This window comes from Nothobranchius furzeri, chromosome 18, assembly GCF_043380555.1.
Source record: "Nothobranchius furzeri strain GRZ-AD chromosome 18, NfurGRZ-RIMD1, whole genome shotgun sequence".
NCBI classification, from domain to species: domain Eukaryota; kingdom Metazoa; phylum Chordata; class Actinopteri; order Cyprinodontiformes; family Nothobranchiidae; genus Nothobranchius; species Nothobranchius furzeri.
In genome coordinates, this window is record NC_091758.1 from 26,334,560 (window position 1) to 26,354,705 (window position 20,146).

Sequence of the window (20,146 nt, forward strand, 5' to 3'; positions counted from 1 at the left end):
TGTCAATTTTTCTCAAAATATGGTTAAGGTTGCAAGCCACCCACAAAGATTTTCAAATGTGGCAGCCTTCCCCTGAGCATGGAAATGAGAAAGCTCTGCTACATAAGAGGGTGTGTAATGACAATTTAAACACACGCATACATGAGATGCAAATTGAAATGGTGGGATTGAGCCATGAAATTGGAGAATGACTATTTAGACCTCTGCGTAACCTTGTAATGTTGATTAATACAGTTAAAAATCCCCAGATTTGAAAAAAATGTATACTACACAGACTCATCGTGGGTTTTCTATTGAAGACATTCAGTACAACATGGTTTTTAATGAAGAAAGTGCAAGCAACAAACTATACATTTAGCTTTAAATTCAATAAATGTGTTCTATTAAATCAACCCCAGATGAGCACAATGCCAGTATCCTTAAAAAGGATTCACTGCAGAATATAAAAAAAGAGTTAATTTGTTGTTTCTAGTTGTATCAACTACGCCAATTATCCTCAATTGTGCACATAAATTGTTGGTAAATATGTAATGTCATGTTGCTACAACTACATAAGTGAAAGATTAGCCAACGGCTAAAGCTAACACAGTCACAGGTGTATCACCCTCAGCCGTTTGTCTAAAATCGAACTGTGTCCGTGTATTTGTACGGGTGACTGACCGCTGGCTAAATTACAGGCTTTGATGTGCTTTGTGCTCGCTGATAACCCTAGACGTAATAGCTCCTGTGGTTGCTGAACATTACAAGCTGAGGTAGCTCTATCATCTGCTGGGTATGGTCCTTAACCCCCCACCCCCACCACCCCCTGAGCCCAGCTTGGCATTTCACCACATCACACATAATAACCACATGCACTGCTGGTCCACTCTTACCTCACGCCACACCTTTCGCCCACGCTGGCTTCTCTCTACTCATTCAACACCCAGTTTGCTATATATCACTTTCGTATTCTCCTGACACCTATTTGCAGCCGTCATCAAATCCCACAGCCCGATCATTATCCTGACTGTTCCGTGCATCCCCCACCACTTTCCCGGCTCTGATGCTTCTACTCCACCCACTGAACCTGCAGCCCCTTGCATGAGCCGCTGGTGGACCTCATTGATTAATTACATCATCAGTGTGTGACATGAGTTATGGAGCCAGGTCACAAGGTCACAGTGGCTTGCAAACCTATTCCATGCTAATGACTCCCAGGAAATCACAGGCCATTGGCTGTTTACCCTCATCACCATGGCAACACAAAGGATTTGTTTAGACTTTGTCTGTTGGATAGGGATTTTAGATAATCTGTCTTTTCATTCAGTTGAAGTGTGTGTTCATTTCTGAAATTAAACAAATGTAATGCTTTAAATGAAGTCACAATCATGCCTTTTTTTGCACCACTGTCAGTGATCGACCATATTACACCTTTCTCGTGTCCAATATATTTCCTCTCATATGTGCCTCCCTTGATTTGATTGGAATCATATTTGTTTTTTAATCAAAGTAACTGGAAGAAAATAATAATATTCACTGTCAGAAATGAGCACAATCAAAGAAAGGAATGACATTTTAATACAGATTCCAGACTGAGCTGCAGTGAGATTGGCACATTTGTTATTGTTGATAATAGCACAATTGGCTTATTTGACAAATGACGATGAGATTGAATGCATATCAGCATTAATGAAAGATCAAACAGATATGCCAAATAAATCCAGTTGAAGTTTTGGAATTCATCATGGGGGTCTACCATCATAACGTGCTGTGATTTAAACCTGCAGACACAAAGCTATTCCCTTTCATTTACAGCTTCATAGCCATTAATTTTGGACTATTTTTAGCCCAGTCCTGTCTTGTTTTCCTCCCCATTTTCAGCAAATCGTGACTGGTGGGCAATGGTATTTTATGGTTATTTGGATTTTCCTTTGAACTCACTGGGAACTGCATCGCTTCCCGACAACAATCAAAAAACAGACAAGAATGCTTCACGACTCTGACTCAAGCCTACTGCCTGTTCGTCCCCTCTCTTCGTTGTAAACACACACACTGATAGACAGCTTATAAACAAATCTCACATGATGCCAAGCAATGAGCCACACACACCGCATGCCAGCCTCTGATAACAGCACATGAAGGTACGTTTACATCTACACCTCCAACCATCTGCATTCAGAACATACCACTACACTTACCACTGTCTGTCCCACTTCAAACTCCAAAGCTTCCACACTAAGTAAGGACTCTCAACGGACTGCCCTCTGACAGTAAAAAAAAAAGGTGATGATTGCAAATACAAGGTGAACTGGTGAGGCTTACAGCATCTATTAAAGAGCAAAAGGGCCCCCAGTCTGTCTGTCTGCCTCTCCGACTGGCTGGCTGGTAGGCTGTTTGGCAATGCATCAGCACTACTCCCGCAGTTGCTACCATGGCCCCCCACAACAATCACTGGCTGGGCTCCTGAAGCCAGCTCCTGGATCCCAGCCAGCAGCCTGTTTGCTCTACACCATTAATTTATGTTCACTGGAGACAGTGCAAGGTTGTAGGGAGGCTCTGTGGCATAACTGCTCTGCTCGCTTGCCAAGCTACAACAAGAGTAAAGTGGGAGTGAGAGGGGAAAGGAGGGAGTGGATGGAGAGATGGTGAGGAAGGAGCCCTGGAGGATGTGAAAGATACAGGGATCTGATTGTACCAATCTCCATGAGGCTAAATAGCAATCACTCCCACACAATCCCAATGCACCTCCAGACATAACAATTGACCAACGGAGAACCGGAGATGTTAAAGGATTTTCTTCTAAATTCAATCATGCATAATGAAGTGAAAATACATCACTTATATCCAATGAAGAACAAGAAATTCTATTCATTATCTGCTTAGAAATCTAGAAAAGACTCCCTGGCAAATATGAGCTGAAGATAAATGATGCATCTGTTTGAATTTGCCAAGAGTTATATCTATAAGCTGGTCCCATGCAGTGGTGCCCATATTAAATGATCCGATTGAAGTTATGTTCTTCCTTTCTGCCTAGTAGACTCCCCAACACCGTGGGGGGCGGGTCTCTTTCTCATTTTTGATTTCATTCATTTTCCTCACCACTAGGCCCTCTCCTCGTGTGTCTCAGCGTCTGTAGTCGCCTTCCTCCTCTTGCACCCATCTCATTTTTTACCCTGATTTAAAAGTTTCCACTCCCCCTTTAAGCCAGGTCCTAGAGGGCAGGAATTTGGCCCGTTTTTTTCAGACCAGTCTGTTAGTTTTGCTGTGTTAACTGCATGCTCAGGGGCACCCATCTCTGCTCTGCTCTCCTCACTGGCTTGCTTGAACACACAGCCCACACTTACTACTTTCTTTCAAGACATCTTTAAAACATCTCATGGAAAAGACTGAGGCTGAGCCAAAAGGATCATCCTCCCACGAAAGCAACAATATATTTAAATCTTACAGTTTTTGTAGTAATCCTCCAAATGGACATGTGTTCTTATCCAAAGAAATGTCATATATCAGAAATGAGAAGTAATTGACGTCGTGTACTTTGTGAGGTACTTTTAAGAGCTATAAGCAGATCATTAGGGGCCTGGTGGGCCTGTCAGAGTAGGGGGACTTACCCTTTTTCCTGCAAGGCACAACCTTGTTTCCACACTACTTGTTACTGTTGCCAATTATAAAGTCATTATGAGCATATGCAACAGTTAAAGTGTAGAATACCTCTGAACAAACTGTTTAAAGCAGCAACCTTTAGAGATTACCTAATAAAAGGCTAAGAAACCCCAAAACAAATATTTCAGCTACATGATCATTAGGTTTCAACAAAAATATGCATATAAAATAAACATTATCTAAAGTTTTGGTATTTTGCACACGCATACCAACGGTAACATTTAAAACTCAAAATACTTTTTTTTTTGCTTGTTGGTAAATTCTGCAGGAAAGTACTTGATATGAACATAAGATCTCTCTCTGAGTTGATCCTCTTGCACTTTTGAGTTCTTTAAACTTTGTTTACCTTCTTAAATCCAAGTAAAGTGTGGCTGCTCTTCAATTAAAACAGAAACACATTCATTTATGCAGAGATGAACAGAGTGCGCTAAAGTAAAGAGGGTGCTTCACCTTTCAATCATAGCTTCTGGGAGTTCCCACTTGATAGTTTTCCTTTTCATTGTGTACTTGTGTTTAAAGAGAATAAGTACTCAAATGCACAACCAGTGACTGGTTTAGTCGTTTCTTCTTTTGATAGTCTATCCCTCTGTCTCTTTAACGCTGTGCAATCTCTAGAGAAAGGCCAGTACGTTCTAACAGTGAGCCTCAGGACACAACAAGAGCACAACCACTTACAGAAGACAAACAAGAACCCCCTGGGGGCAACTATGGAATGTCAAGCCAATTTAGAAGATATCATAGGACATTTGTAATGTCAATTTTTGTTTTCAGGTCAGAAATCAAAGGCAAACACGGCGCGTAACATTTGTCCATTACGTTGCAGGCAGGAACACCCCCCCCCCCCCCCCCCCACTTCTGCCAAAAAACAGCTGCAGGGGACACTTCCTGTTTACTAATGATGCTAAATGTGTTCAAGTCAGCCATGTCAAATTTTCTCCCCCTCTGAATGGACAGCTGGGGTGGAAGGCAGCGTTTTTTCCTCTTCTCTTCCTCCTCCTGTTTTCTCTATCCGTTGCCTGTTGGAGAGGATCTTTCTCGTGCATGACTAACACTTCAGCATGCGTCCCCTTCATAGCAACACAGAGGAACTTTACTGATTGAAATCATCTGAGATCACAAGCTTTTTTTGTGGCATGGAGCCAGCCAAGCCCTGATCAGTCATCGCCCTGCCTCTACCTGTTGTGTCTGTTTTCTCTCACTGAATGCAGTTTCTGCCCTTCGGAAATGCAAGTCCTCTGTGATCCCCTTTCATGTAGGAGTGTATGAGTCAAGGAGTTTCTCCTGTCATTGCTTAAGGCCCAGGGGCGGCTGGGCGCATGTGGCTGTGCGGACTGACGAATGCCCCCAGGATGTTAGACTTTTTCAATGGTCCTCTAAGGACAGTCGACATGTGACAGAAGTTAAAATGTCTTTATGAAGCTTTGCCAAAAGGAGAAAAGAAGAAAAAAGTCACAAGGCTTTTGTAGCTTTTAGGTCCGATTAATAAAGTCAAACCTCTAAGTGCATTCTTCCATCCTCTACTCCTCTCTGCTCGCAGTGGTTTTAGACTCAATCCTGCCCGGGGGCCGAAGTGACCTTTGACCTGGCTGGCCTGCCTAGCTACAGCCCTCTCGTTTGTTAGGCGCTTTATCCACTGACAAAGCAGGCAGGAAGCTGGCAGCAACCCAGCAGCCCCGTGGGAGGATGACCATCAGCTAGCTCAGCTTACCGCTTATTACAGGATGGTGGGGAGCGTGTGTATTTCTGTGCGAGTGTGTCCTCAAACCTCATGCATCTACTGTTTGTTTGCATGTGTGTGTTTGAGCTTGTGAGTTGGGTAGATCAGCAAAACCTTTCAAATGTGACCAAGCTTTTTCTGGTGATACCACTTTTTACAGTGATAGCTAACGACACGCAAAGAATAAGGCCGGAAGCTACAGATATCCTTGTGTCTGAGCAAACCAGATCAGCCACGCATGTTAGCAACAATCCGGCAACCTTCCAGCCGCTGGACTCTCGGGACCTGAGCACACTTCGGTCTTCCTCTCTGCTCCTTCTCTCCTCCTCCTCTCTGCAGTCTGCTCATCAGAGCGCTCAGAACAGCTCACTAAGGCATTATATCATAAGACACTCCGGTTTCACTCTCGCCACTCTATAAAAGTCAGGTAATTCATACTTCATTTATATACCTTCCCATTAATAAAGCTGATGAACTTTCACTCCTTAAATCTAATGGGCCATTTTAGCAGGACTTACAGCGTCTGCCTTTTTAATTTTTTATTTTTTTTTTTGCCGTTCCTGCTCTGCTGCTCCGTTTCCTCGTGTTGCTTTGGAAAAAGATAATCCTCGCTAAACTGCTGCTTTACATTCTGAGAGCAGAGTGGACGACTTTTCAGAATTTTGAGGTTTTTGGCTGATCCCTGCCCGAGACAAGCCTTGACACGTACCTCATGGTGGATTTTTATTTTTATTGTTTTGGTCTACCTCTCTCTGTGTAGATGCAACAGAAGGTCACTGACCTACAGGCCTAACGCGAGGCACGATGGCTCCCTGGCTCAGAGGCTGTTGACAAGCGTCTGTGTTCTTTTCAACAACTCGATGAACCCCCCCCCCCCCTCCAACCTTCCCTACTCAGGAATGTAACACAACCGCTTACCGAGGTAACCCAAGCCCCTCCCATCCTTCATTTACAGCAAGAGAGAGACCAACTGGGGGTGTTAGACAGCTGTCCTCCATCTCATCATCTAACTCTTGCTCCCGCTCTATTTCTCTGCCTCTCTTTAGATTTGCTTCTAGCCCACTGCCTGTGGAATAATTAATGATGCAATTGAGCCGAGGAGAGGACTCTGACCAGCAGGGGCCATTCCTGAACGCCCGTGCAGCCGTTTTATGGAGTCGTGGAAAATAGAAACAGATAAAGACATGATGAGAGTGATAGGCAAAGGAAGGGGTTGACATAAAACAGTCAGATGGTGAGAGGAAGAGATTGTTAATAGTCTTTTCTGCTAAAATCTGTTCTCATTCCCTCAAGTCTAATCCTCCGTCCCCATCCCCCCTCTCTTCTCGTCCATCCTCATGGCAGGATTGGGGGGCCTGACCTGTCTGGTGATTGATGGTAATGTCTCAGGAAGTCATTTTCCCCGACAGCACCCTGCCGCCTTTCACCAGGCCTGGTGCAGAGGTGAGCCCATCACATGGATGCTTTTAACTCTTTGCTCACTCACCTCCCAGGTCTCCTGCACCCATCTATCTCGTGGTCTTCAGCCCCACTCCAACTCCTCCTTGACAAACAGCTTCTTTTGGCAGAATGAAACCACGGTCGTGGCAGAGATGAATTAAGATTAGGAAGATTATCAGAGCACAATATGTTGACAAAAATGCAGAGGACATCTTAAAGTGCCTCTGATTCAGGTCGCTGGGGATGGACCCCCACAACTCCATTACTGTTAGTGCTTATGACCTCCATTATAGCAATTAGGACGCGATTCCAACACTAGGAATGCATTTCTATGTTGTAGAATTGCTAACATCTGCCGTGTCTCTGCTCCATGTGTCAAAGTAGACTTGTCGTTTCTTAAACACACATCTTTTTTACATTTGGGCTCTTTTTCTTTCTTTTTTCTTCTATTTTTTCTTCTTCGACACTGCTCTCCACATTTATTTTCTTAATTCGTCTCAAACTGTGCCTTAAAGAGATTCCTCTCTGTTTGAGCCCAAATAACCTAAAATGATCCGTGAAGAGACTCGTGGTTCCCGTTTTCAATAGGCTTCATTAGTTTTTAATATCTAGCCAAGGAAAGTAGGGGAAAATGGCATGAAGATAATCAATGAAAACGGGGCTGGTAGCCTATTAATCTCCCCCAAAGGATTGTGGGTTAATACACGCTCTTGCATAGGCAAACATGGCTGTGTGGTGAACACATCTGTCTGCCTGGATGGGCTACTTAATGAAACAGCCAGCGTTTTGCTCCTGAGATGGATGTCGTTCCCCCGGTGAAAAATGAGTTCTCTCTCTCTCTCCCTCTGCACTCAGGCTGAGCCACACATGATAGGGCTCCTTTCAATTCACCAGAGACACGACCGTGCCCCTGTGTGAGAGCAGCTTAAACAATAAAGGTGCCGGGCAGGACAGGCAACGCATGGCCACTAGAGCAAAACTTTGTGGAGATCCTATCAGAGAATCCTAATGTGAACAAGACTCGGACTGATCTGGAAATAGGAGAAGACGCTGAAAGACTGAATGAGAGGTAGTACAGTAGATGGCGAACGGAGAGCAAGGAAAAAGGGGATGAAGAATGAGCCAGCTGTGGGAGATAAGCATGCTCAGTTTGCTTGGGTTTAAACTTTGCATGTGCCCATCCACCGAGACGTGTGTGCATGTCTGTGTCGAAGCTGACCCCTTGGTCAGGGAGTCCTGTAACTGGAGCTCACCTCCGGTTTTGTGAGCTCTCCTCTCAGTGTGCTAAACAGCCACCTGAAGACAGGATTACCCATTGTGACCTTGCCCCCGAGGTAACTGAGATACACATCCGGGGGACAGACATGAAACACACACTGTCACGTGTTGCAGACGCACAGGTGGGAAGAGACCGACGAGGAGGCAGGTAGAGGTTTAAAATTAAAAAAAGCTGCAGAGCGGAGACAGGAGAGGGACAGGTGGTGGAAAGGATTGCAAGTGCAAACAGGACACTTATAAGAGGATGACTGCAAGTAGGGTACGGTGTGAGTGAGCTAAGGGGAGGGGGTCGGTGCTGTTTGCTGTTGTTCAATGAAAACAAAGCATCAGAACGTAAGAGGATTGAGACGCCCAACTTTGTGCCTTGGGCTATAGCTGAGATTTGTGCCCGTATGAAAATCGATGCCTGTCAGCCAATCTATGACTCAACTCTAACAACATGCATGCATGTGTATTTCTTCTTTTTCTTATTTCTGTGTGCACGCTGTGCTATGACAAATGAGCAGCGCTTAATTTGTGACTGATTATGCGAGCTGCGGGTGCCCTAAACCCCTTTGAACTTGTAATTGCCCCTGGTTTCAGTAATGAACATTAAGGAGGATTCAAAAATGTGTTGCTAATTACACATTAGCCCCCCCCCCACCCCCCGTTTTCATATTTTTTCCATCTTCGTGTCAGAAGGAGTCAAGGAGGAGCAGGAGTTGTTGTAGGAGGATGAAAAACAAGAAGGAGGATCAGCGTTGGGAGGCGTGCACTGATGTTGTCGCCCTCTTTATCTAAATGATTGTGCAAGTTGCTTCATGGGCTTTAGAAAGGTGCTGTGTGTGTCAGCTGCTGCAGCCCTGGAGGTGCGGGGAACAAAATTTGGATTTTCATTCATTTATATCCAATTTTGATTTGATAATTATATTGGTTCTCATTTTATATAATTTATATGACTGGAAAAGCTATTTTAGTTCAGCACTTACTATCTATCACATGTGTATAGCATTACATGATCTTAGGCGGCATGTGGCTACAGAGAAATCCAGAGGTCTGAAGTTAACTGGGTCTGCTCTATGTGGAGAAGAGACACTATAACACGTGGCTCCATAATATATGTCAGTGAGAAATGCTTCAGCACTGAAACGCTGGCTAAATGGTTGCAGTGCAGGGAAGAGTCCACTGTGGCTGGTGGAGGGGGGAGATTCAGGGAAAAGAGCAACAAATTGACCCGCTCAGCCTTGGTCTTTGATGTGGACCGGTCTCGTTCCTGAAAACTAGTCCACATGTTCAGTGGGGGAAAGAGGAAAAAATATCAATGGGGGTAAAAAAAAATTTGAAAGGTAAGGAAGTGAGGGGAGGGGATGAGGTGAGAACAAGAGACATGGCTCCCAGTTATAAGGACCCCACTGTGCAGGAATCCCACTACCTGCTTCTGGATGGAGGGCTGGGTAAAACAAAAAGCATGCATTTCAGAAGAGCAGGGAGGGAGGGGAGAAAATCACGCAAAATGGCAGGAGTGGGATTTGGTGCAGCTACAGGGTCCCATGACAAACCAAACAGTGAAATACATAGTCTGCTTTTGATTTCTACTCAGTGCCTCCATTCCCTCAACCTTTTTCTTTCGTCTCTCTCCACCCTCCCTCCCCCGTTTTAGCCCGCTTTGCTGTTTCCATGCTCGGTGCTGCTCTTTTTCCCTTTTGCATTTTCCTTCTTTTGGTGTGAGATGAATATCAAAGCAGTGCTGGGGCAGCTTGGAAGGCCTGCAGCAGAATCTCATTGGCCTCCATGGTCCCCTTGCAAGCAGCTGCTCCCTTAAGAACAGCTTTTGCCACCATCCCACAATCTACCAAGGGGGCAATAAGAGCAGTCTGCAGGCCGGAACCCCAGAAAGGGTTGGAGGTAATTTAAGGGAACAAGCTCTAAGATGTGAAACCAAAGTCCTCCTCTAGACTTTGTTATGAGTAAGATAACCCCAAAAGTGGAAAAAAGGGGACAGCATCAAAAAAAAAAAAAATCAACAACCACCATCTTAATAACAGTTGTTCCACCAGAGACATGCTACACTATAACAGAATAACATATGGAGTCCCTTATTACAAATGACGACATTCCATCCTATTTCCCAGAGTCCGCTCAGTCAGCCTGGATCAGTGTTATGACTACAGAAGCAACTGACAGTGCTGAAGGGAGGGAAATGTTCTCCAAGCTGGGGTCTATTCTCACTGGAGCATGAGGCCTTAGAAAAAAGTCTTGTCAGCTTTGTGCATGTGGGTTCTTGAAAGAGCCTCTCAGTGCTCAGAGCTGGGAGTTTATAAATCTGACTGCCATCAACGAGCCTTGCTCTGTTTGTTGTCTGCTATGGTCAGGGCATGTGCAGTCACCTCTGCAGGGGCAAGTCAAACTCACGCTGCGCTCCTTCTTCAACGAGGACACCCCCAATGCAAAAACACTCTTTAGAGAAATAGCTATTGCATCACATTTCATGGAGCCCTTTGAGCTCTTCTGCATTGTTATACTTGACTATAGTGATCCCCCCCCCCTTTTTTTTCTTTTTGCAAACACTGTGGATTTTCATAAAGCCTAATCACCTCCATACAGCGGGAATGTGTTGTAAACAGTCCCTGAGCGAAAGCACTCATCTCTGCTACTTCATTAAACAACCTGCATTAAGATGCAAACAGCAGGAATGAAAATTAACAGCAAGGGAGGGAAATGAGAGGAAACATGGGAGATGTAGCGACTCTATGCATGTGTCCTTGTATTTATAAAAAAAACACACAACAGCATGAAGCTAATATTCAATAAGTAAACCTGTGAGATTTACTAAAAAAATACACGGCAACTAAAGAATATGGCAAGGTGTAAGCACTTTTCTCTCACCAATTGCACGGTGTGTATGCAAGGTTAATGTGGCATGCTTTATGTGCGAGTGGGTTCCATGTGGGGTGAGTTGGCTTTGAAGTGGAACTGTGACAGATCTGGATTAGGGGGCAAAGTGTAAAGGTCTGATGTCAGAGCATGAAACGAATTAGAGCTTATTACGTTCAAATGCCCCACAAAATCTCTGGAACAGCCACCGCTGATGCCGAAACCCACTGTAAACAGTCGCAGAGCGGAAACACGACCGATGGTTCGGCGTCACAACAGCTCGAGATGAGATGGCAAAGTTAATGACAGCTGAAATAAAGAATTATTTCACTTGTGTTCGCATTGACGTATCGTTCCCGGATTTTGGGATGTGGGCTGACGAGGGAGGAACAGATGGCAGACAGAGGTGGCTTGTGTCACCGTTTTCCAGGGTCACTGAGCAGCCAACGTTAGAGCACAGTGACTAGACAATAGCCACGCACTAAACCTCAACTCCCTCAGTGGTCTCCAGCGCTCTCATTACCCCTGACTTTCACAGCGATAAACATCGCCAAACTATGTTATAGTGTCACTATTATCTGTTTTGCAAACACTCACAAAGCGGCCAGTGTTGTGACAAAAGCAACGTGATGACTCTTTTCCCCTACATCCTCTGCTGTTAGTCACACATTTGGACGGTGGCAGTGAACCAAACCATCGCCTGGGTTGCTACGGGTGACTGGAGAACTGACTTTTGGGCTCCTGAGTCAAACAAGCACATGACAGATTAGTGTGTGGGCCTCCTCCAGGCTCCCACCTTTGTGACCCTTAGGAGCCCCTTTTTAGCCCCCCCTCTCCCATGCCCTGATCTTATCCCTACACCCACTCCCTGCCTCTTCTTTGTCTCCGCACTCTCATCCAAACTCAAAACAACCTAAGAAGGTGGAAAAGCAAACTGACTCTCAATCACTGCGAAGCAGATGAGAGTAAGTTCTTAAGAAACCGTCATAATGTCCTTTCAAAAAACACACAAAAATGAGTTTAAATATTTAAAAACTGATGTTATTTAGTGTAAACAACAAAACATGAATACCAAAGCTTATGAGATAACTAGTTGAGGGTAGCTCGATATAAAAAGTAGGTACTTCAAACTATGTGCAGATGTGTGTCTCCACTATTCAAAGGCAGCTTTTCCTGGAACGACAACAGGGATTAAAAGGCTGGGGGGGGGGGGGGGGGGGGGGGGCTTGAACCAAACGGGGGATGCTGCAGGTCTGACTAGTCCATACAAACATGCCCTCTCCTTTTTATTTCCAGGGGTAGACTTGTACATTTGTTTATCTTATGGAACAAGCATCCGTTGCCTGGGCTTGGCCTTGCCTGTGCCCATGTCTTGTGACTGACCCTTGCTGGCTCTTTTATGTGCCTCTATAAAGGGTGGCAGAGGGAGCAGCTCCCACTGGAGGGCTCGACCTGACGATGACACCCTGTTGTCATGGAGACTAATGCTATGTTCGGCTTGGGTTGGGAGTGTGTGTTTGCGTGTGGGTATAGCGGGGCTGGAACACTGTCACTAGTGTATCTAATGATGTTTGCGGCACAATGCCCTCAACTCTTCAAAGGTCCTTACTTTTGTGGAAACATGTATTAGAGGGTTCTCATTTCACCACTTGCAGTTTTTGTGCAGGTGTTCTTAAAGTTATGCAGGAAGAGATATTTGTGTTTGCAGATAATGAATGAATATTCTTATAGGTGTCACAGAACAGCTTATTGTGCCAATGACAGCATTAAAATGCAACCCAATCACACCTAAACATTTATCTTCTGTGCCTTTAGTTCTACTTCACAGTCCAAAGACTCTCTAAACCACCAAAGGATATATCACTTCCCTTTCAAGGAGCCCTGGGGACCAATACACCTGGCTTAGCAGCTTAACAGCATTTCCCCAAACACCCGGGCCAAAGGGTGGCCCAGCACAGAACCTGAGACGCTTGATGCTTAAAGGGCTACCTTCATACTCCTCTGACTGACCACTCTCTCCTCTATCAACCTTTCCCTCCCTCTTTACAGTTCACACAAGCATAAAAACACCTTATAACTAGTCTCCCCTGCTCCCGAGGTCTATTATTTATTTTCATAGGTGTTTGATGGTTTACACTAGTCCAAAGACAAGACCAGAACTCAGATTGGTTTCTTTGTATCAGAGTGCTTCCTGTTTTCATTGCAAGGCCGACCCTTGTCTTTACAGGGGTGAGTGAGGGCTAGCAGGGGGTGAGAGGGAAGGAAAGGCCAAGGGCACCAAGGGGCTAATTGTACATTTTTAAAGTTTACTTTTGCCGAACACAAAAGGGCATCCCTTTTATACAAGTTAGTGATAAAATAAATCCCTTTCTCTTTCTGTTATCTACCAATCAAGTAGTTGCTTTTTTCTGCATAGTCCTGAAGTGTGATCTGTGCTTTAGAAGTGCAGCAGAACATTTTACCCCTAACAGTGAAGTTTACCTTTCTGATAACATAATCTCCCCGTAGTATTGAAAAGCTTATACCAACAGTCTGGGATTTCCCTTCCCCTAATGTGGCTGGAAGACATCCAGAAACACATGGAGAGAGATGGAGAGGGGGGGTAGGCATTAGCGGTAAAAGAGCGGGAGTTAGGATAGAAGGGAGCAGAGACAGTTTGACCCTCTTCATCAAGCCAGGACTAGCTAATCTATCCAACCGTTGTCCAATTACACGTGGGGCATTTCAGATTGCCAGCTCACGTGTTGTCTGAAACATGTGCATATGGCCTCAATATAAAAAGGGGTCAGGGATATCATAGGCTCTCCGTAGAGTCCTTTAATGTTTTTGTGGGATCAATATGTTGCAACTACTGTAATTTCCTCTCAGCTGGAATTCTGCTTCGGCAGGATTGGTGACGAAGGCGAGTTGCATGTTGTTTGCTTCCTGTACGCGAGAAGAAAAAAACCGTATGATTTATCCCAAGAGAGTGTGTGAGGTCAGAGTAAAACCTTGGAGAGTGGGAGGGGAGAGGGTGAGGGCAATTTTGTTATACTGAATCTAAAAGCCAACAGTTGTTACTATTGGCCCGTGTTGTTTTTTTGTGTGCAAAGGGGGGGTCCTGTCCTTTTGAGCTTTTCAGAAGATGTGACAATGGCTGGATGTTGAGAACATATGTAGGGAGACCCCTGCGGCTCATGGAAGAGGAGCTCCATGCTGGCCCCTCAGTTTGAGAAAATACAAGGCCGCTCCTTTCATTCCTCACCCCTCAGTTAATGAATGCGTGAATGGCAGAATGCCGCTATAGGCCATTCAGGGGCCAAAGTCCCCAAGAATTCACCCTTGGACAAACGCATCCAGCTATGGCAAATACATTTGCTTAACAAATTAAAAGAAAGGAGAATGGTTAATGGGTGTGCATGTGTGTATGTGGGTGTGTGTGCGAGCAAGAGTTTATGGGTGGGAGGACTGGACGGTGAGAAGAGAAGGGGGATAATTCAATTAGTCCTCTTCCACTGCAGAGAAATGAAGGCAGGTTAAAAGGGAGGGATTATTATTTGTACAAGACTGACCAAGGCTGTGCACAAAAGAGACAAATGAAGATTGGAGAACATCCACAAGCAGGGGTTGTGATAAAGGAAACAGAAAAAGAGAGCCTTGAAAGCTTTGCTTGATCTGAATTGAGCAGGCTTCTGAAAAAGATGTGTTGCCCCCCCTCCCTCCCCGTGTCTAGTACTCTTTTAATTTCAAACACGATTCTGTGCAGCGTTTTTGGCAACTGTTTCATGGGATTTCTATAGAGGGGCTTTTCTTTGAGGAAAAATGCAAATCTTTAAGATGTTTGCAGTCTAAACATAACACGTGTTCATGTATTTTATGCACGTATATATTACCACCGAGCAAATTCCACCTCAGTGAAGCGTAGCCCCACGCAGAGGGAATTCCAGCCAGGTTTCTCAATGTCCACGGGAGAAAATAAAAACACACCCTAGGAAAGAAATGTTCTCACAAATAACATGTAATAGGAATAAAAAGTTTAGCCTCTCTCCAAACGGAGCGTCTGAATGAAGCTGGGTCTGTTAAGAGCGCTCCAGTCGGGGAGCGACGGAGCTGTGAACAGCTGTGAAGTCATTTTGATAATGATGAGAATAATAAGTGTGCAGACTGGCGTGGTGGAGCCGCTAAGGCCTGCGAGGCTCAGGGCTTTGCTGTTGCAGCTTCACTGCTCCTGAATAGATAAAAGTGATTAAAGCACTCCTGATTATCCCTGACCAATATGTAATGGATTTACAGCCCTTTCAATTAGGCTGTATTTGCTGGCTGCTTATTACTTGGGCTTTTGGTTAGGTAATCAGGGTAGAGGGGGCTTTGAGCTGGGAGTGGGCACTTTGGTGGTGGCGTCGATGGGAGGGGGCTATGTGGTGCACGGGGGGTAACTCTAAAATGTGAGGACATTCTATAAAACCTTCAGGTCTATACCAAGTCTCTACTTTCTTCTACTTTGCCCATCCCCCTCGCTGTTGTCCCGCCTTCTCTGGGAGCAAGAGTCACAAGCTTGGGCAGCTTTTGTGTCCCAGCGTCACTGCTGCCTTCTGAAATCTGACCCATGTAGCAAAATCAATACAGCCTGATGTTCTGATAATGTCCTGACATTAGCGAGGGTGAGGGGGGACATGTGGACCACCCTCTCGTACAGACAGGAAGGTTTTACTTAATAATGTCAGTAATGAAACCATGTTTATGTGAATGATCTGTAAGAAGAATCAGATTCAGAAAGTGAGGTTTGAAATACTAAATCAGTACCCCCAGTAGTTAAACACATATTTGATTCTTCTCTTTATCTGCTGAGGAACTTTCTTCTTGTGCTGAGCAGAGTAAACAGTCTAGACTGATTAGATTGACCTGGTCACTTTGCCCTGCTGACAGCACCCTTTCACTTTTTCCCACAGCGTGTTTGCTCTGTGGCTGCGCAGTGGCGCAGCGGTTAGAGCTGCTGCCTTGCAGCAAGAAGGTCCTGGGTTCGCTTCCCAGCCTGGGATCTTTCTGCATGGAGTTTGCATGTTCTCTCTGTGCATGCGTGGGTTCTCTCCGGGTACTCCGGCTTCCTCCCACAGTCCAAATACATGGCTGTTAGGTTGGCTGGTCTGTCTAAATTGTCCTTAGGTGTGTGTGCATGATTGTTTGTCCTGTGTGTCTCTGTGTTGCCCTGCGATAGGCTGGCTCGCTGTCCAGGGTGTACCTGATTGCCCGTTGTCCTGCATGGACAAAGCGGGTTCAGAAAATGGATGGATGGATGGTGTTTGCTCTTTCGTGTTATTTCCGTGCAGCATGTGCATAGATATTTCCTGTGTGCATTTTTTAAGACTATGCTCAGCTTCGGCTTACCGTGAGATGCTGGAAAAGCCACGCCCTCATGATGTTCGTGGCCACCTTCGGGAAAATGCCGCGCTTTTTCTGCCTCTTCTTATCCTTGTCTGGGTCGTCGTCGTCCCCCGTGCCGGGCGACGCAACGCTGTTGTCTAAGCCATCTCCTGGACAGAAACCAAAGCCAGCATTAAATAACATCACAGACCGCACCGCAAAGAAGTAGAAGTGCTCGAGGCCTTAAACAGACAAACTGTCAGTCAAAGCTGAGTTTAAGGTTTATGAAAGATGGATAAATGGACAAATACCACAGATATTGATGTTGGCGTTCACTAAGGCCAAAAGATTTGGTGCAGCAAAGCTGGCCTTGTGCAGTGAAGACAAGGAGGCAGAGGGGGGTTTAAGTAGCCTTAGACGAAGGCCTGCACAGAGATAGAGGGGTTTACAAAAAAAATGGCCCAGCAGAGCTGCTCTATACACCCCAGAGCACAAGACCGGAGAAAAGGGGTTAATAACTCTGATGTTACGGTTCGGAACTGAAACAATGTGCCTCTAATTCTGTTTCTACAGCAGGAGGAGAAGGAAAGAAAATAATGGACAAGGAGCCTTCAAATACAGCAGCGACAAGGACTCATGTCATTAATTCAATTAAATTTGCATGCTTGATGTAACATGGAGCATTTGTTCTCATCCTTTGAAGAGAGCCAAAGGGGACAGAATGGAAAAATGCAGATATGTACAGTTACACACGGATTCATGAATTTACAACATCCACTTGAGCTGCATTGATACGTGATTCCTGGATGGCTCATTGTTGCAATTTGATGCACATAATGGACTCGTCGTGTGTCCCTCCCCACCCTATCTCAAACACCCACCCCCTCCCATCTTGGCATAAGATTAGCATGACAGGCCAGCGGCGACTTTGCATTAATGTCCGTCAGCTTTTGATTTCATATTGAAAACACGAACATGCGACGGCACAATTCCTTCTTCAAACTAAAGTTTCCATCTTTGTCCCTCGCCCTTTTTTTTTCTTGTTCCTCTTCCCTGCATTAATTGTGCATTAGCAAAAATGATTTACTTTTAACAGTCATGGTTATTTTTTCTTGCCCCTGGGCTCGAATGCCTTGAAAGCCTTCCTTGAGGGCATCTAAATTATGTATCTGAAAAACTCCTCCACGAAAGAAACGAAGGACCCTGACATTCTCAAAATTCAGACGCACATGTCCTCCTGTTTTTGTGGAGGCATCAATCACAGCCACCTTTGCAAGCCCTAATCTCACATAAATATTTTAACTAATAACATTAAAAAAGGGGGAAAGAAAAAGGATCCGACTGGTGGCGTAATCAAATGCAAAATAAATGAAGAATACAACAGGGACCCGCACTTCTAACAAATTTTTCTTCTTTCCTTTTTGTGTTTTTCCATCTTTGTTTTACCTTTCTTTTCCTTCTCTGTCGTTCTTTTCTGTCTGCTGCAGTGTTTTCCTTCCACATCATTAGTGCAAAGCCACACGAAAGAGGAAAACAAAGAAGTGCCGACTTTGCACTCCCCATGTGAAGTTAAAGAAGCAACGGCCCCTGCTGAAGGACATATGGGAACGAGGACACAGACGAGGGGTGTTGTAATTGTAGAATGGGCATTCATTAGCAGCAAATGCCATAAATCCCAGGCTAAGTACGAATCCTTGTTCAGGAAAGCCTAAAACAATAAACTTTGGTCCCTACCCTGACTGCAAGGGGCTTCCTGAGAAATGCGACCCAGACGGAAGCCGAGTCTAACTCCCCCAGTTTGTCTCGAAACTTCAACAAAAACACAACTAGTGAGCTGTGAATTTTAACCACCCGGCCTTTGTTTCTCTGCTTTTGAGCTTTGCTGAATAATGTTTACGCACAGTTTGGTGTTTGTTTGTATGCTGCTAGGTTTTGTGTTGATTTTTGAGCTGTTTTCCAAATCCCTCTCCCGCTGTGAGCAGTCAGGCTCATCCAGTAGAACCACGCCGTGGCCAAAAGGTTGGCAGATTAATTTTATTGACGTTTCCATTTTCACTGCAATGCGATAGCCTTCCCCCTGGCCAGGGCCAATGCGACCCGTGCGTATTTACAGACTGACCTGTCACTTCATTACCCAGCATGCTCGCTGCCTCCTGCCCTAGCCCGCAAGGATGAAACCAGACCCCGCTGCTTTTCAGCTCCTCTCTATCTCACATGCACATGAATACTGGCGTGTGTCCATAGATCAGACCTGCAGAGTTCAAGTAGTTACTTCTGCACTCAGGTTTATAAGCTGGCTTATTTTTTCTTCTCTCCTCACAAAGAAGATGAAGAAAAACCAAGTGTGGACATAAAATAAAAAAGAGAGAAACAAAGAAAGAAGAAAGGGGAGCATTAAAGAAGGACTAGAAATAGAATAAAGAAGATCCAACTTGCTCAACCTCATTACATTTGAAGGAGAGCTGGTGCTTTGCATCCACCCCCACTCCTTTCTTATGAGCCAGAGAAGGAACGCTGCAGGGCAAATTGTCCCAAACGCTAATGGCTTCTGACTGTTCCCTGGCAACTCTGCCATTCTAACCTGTGTGGATGTGCACTCTGGAAAAAAAATTGGGTATGGGGGGAAAAAAAGTGCAGGGCAGAGCAGAGGGAAGCGTCCCATCATCTGGCCATGTGACACAGATGGGGGTTGGCTATTAGGACGCAGTGGAAAGGCCTAGGGGAGCCGAGGTGCTGGAGTGTAGCCCCAGGCACTTTTGGAAAAGCAGCGCCCTTGGAGACGGAAAAAAAGACAGCAGCGCACCCCCACCCACCGACTACCCTCGCTTTCTTTCTTCCCTAAACCTTTTCCTCCTTCCTCCCTCCCTCCTGCTCCCTCGCTCCATCAAGATCTCAACTTAAAGTGCTTGTGACGAAAGTTTGGCTGCATATTTTCATAAGCAGAGGAGACGACGAGAGAAAGTGTAATCAGGCAAGAAGGCAATGGCCGGACGCAATGAGGGTAGGAGAGAGTGAATGAGCACACTTGCAAACAAACAGGTCCAAAAGCACATTACGCTCACACACATCCCCTCTCTCTCCACCAGTGGGTGGTTATTAAAAATGCATTCAGATATATCTCCGTGTGAGTAAATTGGTCTCAGGGCTGAGCTCATTATCGGGCTAAGAAAGGACTGTAAACACGTTGCAACTCTGCTTATCTAATGTTGGCACACTCCAGGTCGCTTCGAGAGTTTTGCAAAAAAAAAAGAAAAGAAAAAAGTGTGGAGAACAAAGTGTCACACAGTTTCTGCTCGGAGTACAGAGGGCTTCAGGGGGAATGTTAGAGATGCTGGAGGTACCCTCCTGCTGCGAAGCCACAGTGCTCATGTCAGCTGTGGAAATATCACAGATGTGACCACAAGCGATAAATACTGAACTCATTTAGTGTATTTTTACCATGAAAACAATCGTCTGAAATCTTCCGGACTGGCTTAAGGTTTGGTGCGTGTATTCTTAGAGCTGTGCAGTGATTTTGCATCAGGAGGCCCCGCGCGTTTGTTTCAGGGTAATGAAGCACGAGTGTAGAAGCAGTGGCTTATGAAAGCTGCGGTTAAAGTGACTAATTACAACAGACCCCCCACGCCCCCCCTGTCAGCCCAAACTAGTCAGGCATGCTCAACCAAGCTCGCCCAAATAAGAAGAGGCGAAAACTCATGAGGGGAGTTCGATTAGGAGAGAAATAACGAGAGAGCAGAGGCTAAGAGGGTTGTTGTTGCGGGGAGCGTCTTTGGGAGTCTCCACCTCGGCACGGCATTCTGACCGCTCCCTCCACCTCTCCCTCTTATTACACCTTTATCCTCGCAGGCTTGGCCACAGAGAATGAGGAGAAAGGACGGT

The 20,146-nt window shown here is 45.3% G+C and overlaps 1 protein-coding gene across 1 annotated transcript in view; it reads right to left on the minus strand.

The window, feature by feature from the left end:
- meis2a (Meis homeobox 2a) overlaps positions 1 to 20,146 on the minus strand; it is a 76,003-nt gene that overhangs the window by 28,782 nt on the left and 27,075 nt on the right. The window contains 1 exon segment of the mRNA XM_070546865.1: positions 16,292 to 16,437. Within this exon segment, the coding sequence (XP_070402966.1) occupies positions 16,292 to 16,437 (146 nt within the window).